General features: G+C 39.2%; 1 protein-coding gene across 1 annotated transcript in view; it reads right to left on the bottom strand.

Annotated features, from left to right (window-relative positions):
- The window catches only part of LOC122895416 (phospholipid-transporting ATPase ABCA3-like), a 177,751-nt gene that overhangs the window by 148,629 nt on the left and 18,414 nt on the right, over positions 1 to 10,708 (bottom strand). Inside the window, exon 3 of the mRNA XM_044232803.1 lies at positions 10,252 to 10,382. Coding sequence (XP_044088738.1) covers positions 10,252 to 10,382 — 131 coding nt within the window. The remainder of the gene's footprint in view (positions 1 to 10,251; positions 10,383 to 10,708) is intronic.

Raw genomic sequence — 10,708 nt, 5'->3', positions numbered from 1 at the left:
TCTGATTGGGATGGCATTGAAAGTATAGATTGCTCTGGGCAGTACAGACATTTTAACAATGTTCATTCTTCTGATCCATGACCATGGAACACTTTTCCATCTTTTTATGTCTTCTTCAATTTCTTTCATGAGGGTTCTGTAGTTCCTCGAGTACAGATCCTTTACCTCTTTGGTTAGGTTTATTCCAAGGTATCTCATGGTTCTTGGTGCCATAACTCTTCAAAGTATACAGATAGAGGGAAATTCCTAAAGTTCATAAAATCTATCAATGAAAAATCCATAGCGAATATCATCCTCATTGGGGAAAAGCTGACAGCCCTCCCATCAAGATCAGGAACACAACAGAAATGCCCACTCTCACCACTCTTGTTCATTATAGTACTAAAAGTCCTAGCAACAGCAATCAGACAACAAAAAGAAATAAAAGGTATTCAAACTGGCAAAGAATACATCAAACTGTCTCTCTTCACAGATGACATGATTCTTTTTTTTTTCCAATTTATTTATCTTCAGAAAAACAGTATTCATTATTCTTTCACCACACCCAGTGCTCCATGCAAACTGTGCCCTCTATAATACCCACCACCTGGTACCCCAACCTCCCACCCCCCCGCCACTTTAAACCCCTCAAATTGTTTTTCAGAGTCCATAGTCTCACATGGTTCACCTCCCCTTCCAATTTACCCAAAAGGACATACCCTCCCCAATGTCCATAACCCTACCCCCCTTCTCCCAACCCCCCTCCCCCCAGCAACCCACAGTTTGTTTCGTGAGATTAAGAGTCACTTATGGTTTGTCTCCCTCCCTATCCCATCTTGCTTCATGGATTCTTCTCCTACCCATTTAAGCCCCCATGTTGCATCACCACTTCCTCATATCAGGGAAATCATAGGACAGTTGTCTTTCTCCTCTTGACTTATTTTGCTAAGCATGATACATTCTAGTTCCATCCATGTTGTCGCAAATGGCAAGATTTCGTTTCTTTTGATGGCTGCATAGTATTCCATTGTGTATATATACCACATCTTCTTTATCCATTCATCTGTTGATGGGCATCTAGGTTCTTTCCATGGTTTGGCTATTGTGGACATTGCTGCTATAAACATTCGGGTGCACGTGCCCCTTTGGATCACTACGTTTGTATCTTTAGGGTAAATTCCCAGTAGTGCAATTGCTGGGTCATAGGGCAGTTCTATTTTCAACATTTTGAGGAACCTCCATGCTGTTTTCCAGAGTGGTTGCACCAGCTTGCATTCCCACCAACAGTGTAGGAGGGTTCCCCTTTCTCCGCATCCTCGCCAGCATCTGTCATTTCCTGACTTGTTGATTTTAGCCATTCTGACTGGTGTGAGGTGATATCTCACTGTGGTTTTGATTTGTATTTCCCTGATGCCGAGTGATATGGAGCACTTTTTCATGTGTCTGTTGACCATCTGGATGTCTTCTTTGCAGAAACGTCTGTTCATGTCCTCTGCCCATTTCTTGATTGGATTATTTGTTCTTTGGGTGTTGAGTTTGTTAAGTTCTTTATAGATTTTGGACACTAGTCCTTTAACTGATATGTCGTTTGCAAATATCTTCTCCCATTCTGTCAGTTGTCTTTTGGTTTTGTTAACTGTTTCCTTTGCTGTGCAAAAGCTTTTGTTCTTGATGGAATCCCAATAGTTCATTTTTGCCTTTGTTCCCCTTGCCTTTGGCGATGTTCCTAGGAAGATGTTGCTGCGGCTGAGGTTGAAGAAGTTGCTGCCTGTGTTCTCCTCAAGGATTTTGATGGATTCCTTTCTCACATTGAGGTCCTTCATCCATTTTGAGTCTATTTTTGTGCGTGGTGTAAGGAAATAGTCCAATTTCATTTTTCTGCACGTGGCTGTCCAATTTTCCCAACACCATTTATTAAAGAGGCTGTCTTTTTTCCATTGGACATTCTTTCCTGCTTTGTCGAAGATTAGTTGACCATAGAGTTGAGGGTCTATTTCTGGGCTCTCTATTCTGTTCCATTGATCTATGTGTCTGTTTTTATGCCAGTACCATGCTGTCTTGATGATGACAGCTTTGTAATAGAGCTTGAAGTCCAGAATTGTGATGCCACCAACTTTGGCTTTCTTTTTCAATATCCCTTTGGCTATTCGAGGTCTTTTCTGGTTCCATATAAATTTTAAAATTATTCGTTCCATTTCTTTGAAAAAGATGGATGGTACTTTGATAGGAATTGCATTAAATGTGTAGATTGCTTTAGGTAGCATAGACATTTTCACAATATTTATTCTTCCAATCCAGGAGCATGGAACATTTTTCCATTTCTTTGTGTCTTCCTCAATTTCTTTCATGAGTACTTTATAGTTTTCTGAGTATAGATTCTTAGCCTCTTTGGTTAGGTTTATTACTAGGTATCTTGTGATTTGGGGTGCAATTGTAAATGGGATTGACTCCTTAATTTCTCTTTCTTCTGTCTTGTTGTTGGTGTAGAGAAATGCAACTGATTTCTGTGCATTGATCTTATATCCTGACACTTTACTGAATTCCTGTACAAGTTCTAGCAGTTTTGGAGTGGAGTCTTTTGGGTTTTCCACATAGAGTATCATATCATCTGCGAAGAGTGATAATTTGACTTCTTCTTTGCCGATTTGGATGCCTTTAATTTCCTTTTGTTGTCTGATTGCTGAGACTAGGACTTCTAGTACTATGTTGAATAGCAGTGGTGATAATGGACATCCCTGCTGTGTTCCTGACCTTAGCGGAAAAGTTTTCAGTTTTTCTCCATTGAGAATGATATTTGCGGTGGGTTTTTCATAGATGGCTTTGATGATATTGAGGTATGTGCCCTCTATCCCTACACTTTGAAGAGTTTTGATCAGGAAGGGATGCTGTACTTTGTCAAATGCTTTTTCAGCATCTATTGAGAGTATCATATGGTTCTTGTTCTTTCTTTTATTGATGTGTTGTATCACATTGACTGATTTGTGGATGTTGAACCAACCTTGCAGCCCTGGGATAAATCCCACTTGGTCGTGGTGAATAATCCTTTGAATGTACTGTTGAATCCTATTGGCTAGTATTTTGGTGAGAATTTTCGCATCTGTGTTCATCAAGGATATTGGTCTATAGCTCTCTTTTTGATGGGATCCTTGTCTGGTTTTGGGATCAAGGTGATGCTGGCCTCATAAAATGAGTTTGGGAGTTTTCCTTCCATTTCTATTTTTTGGAACAGTTTCAGGAGAATAGGAATTAGTTCTTCTTTAAATGTTTGGTAGAATTCCCCCGGGAAGCCATCTGGCCCTGGGCTTTTGTTTGTTTGGAGATTTTTAATGACTGTTTCAATCTCCTTACTGGTTATGGGTCTGTTCAGGCTTTCTATTTCTTACTGGTTCAATTTTGGTAGTTTATATGTTTCTAGGAATGCATCCATTTCTTCCAGATTGTCAAATTTGTTGGCGTAGAGTTGCTCATAATATATTCTTTTTTTTTCCAATTTATTTATTTTCAGAAAAACAGTATTCATTATTTTTTCACCACACCCAGTGCTCCATGCAAGCCGTGCCCTCTATAATACCCACCACCTGGTACCCCAACCTCCCACCCCCCCGCCACTTCAAACCCCTCAGACTGTTTTTCAGAGTCCATAGTTGCTCATAATATATTCTTATAATTGTTTGTATTTCTTTTGTGTTAATTGTGATCTCTCCTCTTTCATTCATGATTTTATTAATTTGGGTCCTTTCTCTTTTCTTTTTGATAAGTCTGGCCAGGGGTTTATCAATTTTATTAATTTTTTCAAAGAACCAGCTCCTATTTTCATTGATTTGTTCTATTGTTTTTTTTTGGTTTCTATTTCATTAATTTCTGCTCTGATCTTTATGATTTCTCCTCTCCTGCTGGGTTTAGGGTTTCTTTCTTGTTCTTTCTCCAGCTCCTTTAGGTGTAGGGTTAGGTTGTGTACCTGAGACCTTTCTTGTTTCTTGAGAAAAGCTTGTACTGCTATATATTTTCCTCTCAGGACTGCCTTTGTTGTGTCCCACAGATTTTGAACCGTTGTATTTTCATTATCATTTGTTTCCATGATTTTTTTCAATTCTTCTTTAATTTCCTGGTTGACCCATTCATTCTTTAGAAGGATTCTGTTTAGTCTCCATGTATTTGGGGTCTTTCCAAACTTCCTCTTGTGGTTGAGTTCTAGCTCAGAGCATTGTGGTCTGAAAATATGCAGGGAATGATCCCAATCTGTTGATACCGGTTGAGTCCTGATTTAGGACCGAGGATGTGATCTATTCTGGAGAATGTTCCATGTGCACTAGAGAAGAATGTGTATTCTGTTGCTTTGGGATGAAATGTTCTGAATATATCTGTGATGTCCATCTCATCCAGTGTATCATTTAAGGCCTTTATTTCCCTGTTGATCTTTTGCTTGTATGATCTGTGCATTTCAGTGAGGGGAGTGTTAAAGTCCCCTACTATTATTGTATTATTGTTGATGTGTTTCTTTGATTTTGTTATTAATTGGTTTATATAGTTGGCTGTTCCCATGTTGAGGGTATAGATATTTAAAATTGTTATATCTTCTTGTTGGACAGACCTTTTGAGTGTGATATAGTGTCCTTCCTCATCTCTTATTATAGTCTTTGGCTTAAAATCTAATTGATCTGATATAAGGATTGCCATTCCTGCTTTTTTCTGATGTCCATTAGCATGGTAAATTCTTTTCCACCCCCTCACTTTAAATCTGGAGGTGTCTTCGGGCTTAAAATGAGTTTCTTGGAGGCAACATATAGATGAGTTTTGTTTTTTTATCCATTCTGATACCCTGTGTCTTTTGATTGGGGCATTTAGCCCATTAACATTCAGGGTAACTATTGAGAGATATGATTTTAGTGCCATGGTATTACCTGTAAGGTGACTGTTACTGTATATTGTCTCTGTTCCTTTCTGATCTACCACTTGTAGGCTCTCTCTTTGCTTAGAGGACCCCTTTCAGTATTTCCTGTAGAGCTGGTTTGGTGTTTGCAAATTCTTTCAGTTTTTGTTTGTCCTGGAAGCTTTTAATCTCTTCTTCTGTTTTCAATGATAGCCTAGCTGGATATAGTATTCTTGGCTGCATGTTTTTCTCGTTTCGTGCTCGGAAAATATCATGCCAGCTCTTTCTGGCCTGCCAGGTCTCTGTGGATAAATCAGCTGCCAATCTAATACTTTTACCATTGTATGTTACAGACTCCTTTTCCCAGGCTGCTTTCAGGATTTTCTCTTTGTCACTAAGGCTTGTAAATTTTACTATTAGGTGACGGGGTGTGGGCCTGTTCTTATTGATTTTGAGGGGCGTTCTCTGAACCTCCTGAATTTTGATGCTCGTTCCCTTTGCCATATTGGGGAAATTCTCCCCAATAATTCTCTCCAGTATACCTTCTGCTCCCCTCTTTCTTCTTCTTCTGGAATCCCAATTATTCTAATGTTGTTTCGTCTTATGGTGTCACTTATCTCTCGAATTCTCCCCTCATGGTCCAGTAGCTGTTTGTCCCTCTTTTGCTCAGCTTCTTTATTCTCTGTCATTTGGTCTTCTATATCGCTAATTCTTTCTTCTGCCTCATTTATCCTAGCAGTGAGAGCCTCCATTTTTGATTGAACCTCATTAAAAGCTTTTTTTATTTCAACTTGGTTAGATTTTAGTTCTTTTATTTCTCCAGAAAGGGCTTTTATATCTCTGGAGAGGGTTTCTCTAATATCTTCCATGCCTTTTTCAAGCCCGGCTAGAACCTTGAGAACTGTCATTTTGAACTCTAGATCTGACATATTACCAATGTCTGTATTGATTAGGTCCCTAGCCTTCGGTATTGCCTCTTTTTCTTTTTTTTTGTTGTGAATTTTTCCGCCTTGTCATTTTGTCCAGCTAAGAGTATATGAAGGAGCAAGTAAAATACTAAAAGGGTGGCAACAATCCCAGGAAAATATGCTTTAACCAAATCAGAAGATATCCCAAATCGTGAGGGGGGAGAATCCCCTCATGATTGGGTGAGGGATCTCCTCTGATTGGGATCTCCTCTGATTGGGATCTCCCAATCTCTTCTGATCGGGATCTCTTCTGATTTGGGGATAAAAAGAGGTTCTAAAAGAAATAAAGAAAAAATATAATTTAAAAAAGAGATTGAATTAAAAATTCAATCAAGAATTTAAAAAAGAAAAAAAAGAATTAAAAAAAGAGATTGAAGAGATTGGGATCTCTTCTGATTTGGGCATAAAAAGAGGCTCAAAAATAAAGAAAGAAAAAACAGAATTAAAAAAAGAAAACGAATAAAGAAAAGTATAAAAAAGAAAAATATATATATATATTAGATAAACTAGTTAAAAAACGTTGAAAAAGAAAAGGGTAAAAGTTAAAAATTTTTTTTTTCAGAAGAAGAGAAAAAAAATGAAAAAGAAAAAAAATTAAATTAACTGCAAGACTAAAAAATCACAGGGAGAAAGCCATGAGTTCCGTGGTTTGTTTTCTCCTCCTCTGGAATTCTGCTGCTCTCCTTGGTATTGAAACTGCACTCCTTGGTAGGTGAACTTGGTCTTGCCTGGATTTCTTGTTGATCTTCTGGGGGAGGGGCCTGTTGTAGGATTCTCAAGTGTCTTTGCCCCAGGCAGAATTGCACCACCCTTACCAGGGGCCGGGCTGAGTGATCTGCTTGGCTTTGCTTTCAGGAGCTTTTGTTCCCTGAGCGCTTTCCGTAGAGTTCCAGAGGACGGGAATACAAATGGTGGCCTCCTGGTCTCCGGCCCGGAGGAGCCGAGAGCCCAGGGCCCCGCTCCCCAGTGCGCCCTCAGCGAACAGCTCCTAGTAACTCCCGTCTGCCTAACCTCCGGCCGCGCTCCGAGCTCACCGAGCCTGCGACCAGTTCAAGGCAACACCAAGCTGTGAGCTTACTGTCAGCTCTGTCTCTGTGGCCAGCTTTCCTGTTCCAATATCCACAAGCTCTGCAACACTCAGACACCCCCGATTCTTCTGTGACCCTGCGAGACCTGAGGCCACGCCGACCCCACGTGGGCTTCGTCCCAGTTTAGCCTCTGGAGCGATGTCCCTCAGCGGAACCGACTTTTAAAAGTCCTGATTTTGTCCTCCATTGCTCCGCCGCTTGCCGGGAGCCGGCCCCTCCCCCCGGGGTCTATCTTCCCGTCACTTTGGATTCACTTCTCCGCCAATCCTACCTTTCAGAAAGTCGTTGTTTTTCTGTTTCTAGAATTGCTGTTCTTCTTCTCTTCGATCTGCCAATGGATTTGCCGGTGTTTGCAATCTTTAGATAAGCTCTCTAGCTGATCTCCTGCTAGCTGAAGTAGTCTCAGCCTGCTACTTCTCCGCCATCTTGACTCCTCCTCTGACATGATTCTTTATATGGAAAACCCAAAAGACTCCACCCCCAAACTACTAAAACTCATACAGCAATTCAGTAATGTTGGCAGGATACAAAATCAAAGCACAGAAATCAGTTGCATTCTTATCCACTAACAATGAAAATATAGAAAGGGAAATTAGAGAATCGATTCCAACAGTGGTACCTTGATGATTACCAATGTTATTTTTCTATATCCACAACTGGCTTGCCTAACTCCTTCAACAATTCTATTTATTTTCTTTCTTATTATGTTAGCCAACTATGATAAAGATTATCTCCCCCTTTAAAAAGTGACCAACAGAAAAGGAAAAAGCCCAGATATAGTGATTATCTCCCCCTTTAAAAAGTGACTAACAGAAAAGGAAAAAGCCCAGATATAATGAAAGTAGGGTTAATAAAATTAAAATGTAGAATGCTATATATTTTATAAATTACATGAAAAGAAAATGATTTATCTAGAGAGCTGAGCCAACCTCAGGGTAAATTATGGTAGATCTGAGTAGCCTAACAAAGCAAGAACCTACAGTTGCCAAAAGCCAGTAGAGGCTGAACAGAGAAAGAAGTCAATAGCCTGAGAAGGAACTGGCAAGTGCACCAAGTCTAGGCAAACATTCACACAATTCAGTAATTCAAAAGCAACATTTTAAGTAGCTACATACTATTAATACACAATTCTTTAGCTCAAGGAAGTGACCAAGTATTCAGGAAGCACAGAAGAGGGAAGGGGAGAATTTGGATAGATACTTACAGCACGGGTTTTATAGAAATTAATACTAAGAGTTACTCCAGAAAAAGAGGGACAGGCAGAGCATCAAAAGGAAAGAGGATAATGTGATCAAAGGTAGAGAAGCAATAGACCACATAATATATATAAACAATTACTACTGGTTCAATATTGCTAAAGCATGAAGTTCAAAGAAAGAAGAGGCAACATGAGGATGAAGGGTTATTCAGAAAACAGGTTACTAATGACCTTGAATTCCACACAAAAGACCTTCTGTAGTTCATGAAGAACCCCTGGAGTGTTTTACACAGCACAATGACATGGTCTTTTCTGTGTTCTTGGTGTATCGTTGTGGTATCTATAGTAGAGAGAGGTCTTGACCAGGAAAATCAGCTAAGTTACAGAAGAGTTGGTTTTCAGGGGCAGGGAGGGTAGAGGTGGCCACAAACTCAGAAAACAGATAAGACATCTTGTTGATAAACTGTGGAAAAAGAGAACAGACACCTAGGGAAATAACCTGGGGAAAAATCTTGTCAGGTATCCATTCTAAATGCTAGACACAGTGAAACATCAACAAAATTGAAGCTTGTACCACACCAAAGTTATTTGAAATTTGAACCAGAAGTTCTACATATACCAATGAACCTGTATCACCATCAGCATATACTTCTGATGCTATAATTAGTGTAAAGTAGGCAAAGCTAGGAAAAGTGAAGAGAGGACAGAACAGAAAGAAAGGCTACCTACTGTCCTACCAGTGATTTTCCTTTCTCTTTCCTTCCTTCCATTAGCAAACACTTGTATCCTAAACAGGATTTAGCTCTGTGCATAAATACTATAGTTTAAGCATTTCCCTCAACCCTGGCTGGCTCATCTCTAACTTGTAGTAAAGAGATACACCAAGTTACCAAAGTTCGAACACTATCCATTTTCTCTCCTTAAGGGATGTTATCAGAGTCTTTCCTGGGGTCTGTCCTAATTCTGATGCAAATTGGAAAACCCTAAAAGCTGACACTAGAGATTTAGAAATTAGGTAATTTACTCAAAAGAAATAAGTCTTTCATGCTGGAATCTCTGCTGGTATATATGCATATGCTTTTTTTTTTTTAAATGGCCAAACTTTAACATTTCAAGGACCTCCAGACCAGTTACTGGTGGGATTACAGAACCTTCCATTCACACGACCAGTGATAATCAAGAATTCTGAAAGTTAAAGCAATTACCTCTTTGGAGACCTAAAACAAATACATTAAAACTTTATACAAAGTAAAAAACAGGGGGCATTCACCAAAGCAAAACAAGAAGCAAGTGGATTGTTCTAAGAGGACATAAAAATGCCTTCTGGAGTTCACAGTCCTAGGAAAGGGAGCTACCTCAGCTTAAAAGACACCCAGATATGAGTGAAGTGTTCAGTTCTTGTTTTTACTTTGACTTTTAACTTTCATATAATAATAGCTTTGTTATGAAAGTCACTTCATATACAAAGTTAGAATGCCAATTACACTTAAAATTAGCTCATTAAGGAGTTTAAATATCATATTACAGATATGCACTATGTGAAATTCCAGAAGGCATTTGAACAGGGAACGGACATTGCTACCCATCTTTTTTACCTAGCTACATTGTTATTTTCTTAACCACCATCAGCAATACTGGAAGGATCTGCCTGGCCAGGGAGACTTGTAAAGTGAATATCCTTACTAAAGCTCCTATTACTCTATCTTCGGAATTTAAGACCATAAGGTAGCAGGTAACAGTTTTCTCCTCACAGTAAAAACAACAGGTATTAAAATAAGTTGGCACAGAAACACCTGGGTGGCTCAGTGGGTTAAGCAGCTCCCTTGGGCTCAAGTCATAATCCCAGTGTCCTGGGATCCAGCCCTACATTGGGTGCCTTGCTCAGTGGAGCCTACTTCTCCCTCTCCCTCTGCTTGTCACTCCCTCGGCTTATGCACTCTCTGACAAATATATAAATATTTTAAAAAGTAAAATATAATAAAATAAATTGGCACAGGATTCAAATCCTGGTTTTGTTATCTACTAGAAGTTAAGATCTTGGGCAACTTAAAATTTTTCCCATTTATAAAATGGGGAGGTTAACTGTATCTCATTAAACCTCTGAAACCTAACATTTAATTATAAATTCTTTAGACAAAAATTTCTTACCTGAAGTGGCAAACGGTCATCGCTATTTTTGAAGTCATGTTCAAATACAACAGCAGCCGCCACACGAACCGTAGGCTTCTTTTCATACTGAACATACTTCTCAAACTGTGCTTCTGAAGAAAAGCCTCGAACTGTAGAGAAAAAAATCTCAGTAAGTCATCACATAAATGGAAAATGTCTAATGATTATCCCTATCTGTACCATGAATACCATAATTGTCATAACACAATACATTTTAAAACATTATTACTCAATTAAAACATTATTACTCGTTTTAAAACAATATCAATTGGAAGGGGAGGTGAACCATGAGAGACTATGGACTCTGAAAAACAGTCTGAGGGGTTTGAAGTGGCGGGGGGGTGGGAGGTTGGGGTACCAGGTGGTGGGTATTATAGAGGGCACAGCTTGCATGGAGCACTGGGTGTGGTGAAAAAAAAAATGAATACTGTTTTTC

Source organism: Neovison vison, chromosome 14 (genome assembly GCF_020171115.1).
Source record: "Neovison vison isolate M4711 chromosome 14, ASM_NN_V1, whole genome shotgun sequence".
Classification (NCBI taxonomy): Eukaryota; Metazoa; Chordata; class Mammalia; order Carnivora; family Mustelidae; genus Neogale; species Neogale vison.
Note: the sequence above shows the minus strand (reverse complement) of the source record. Positions and strands in the feature narration are given on the sequence as shown.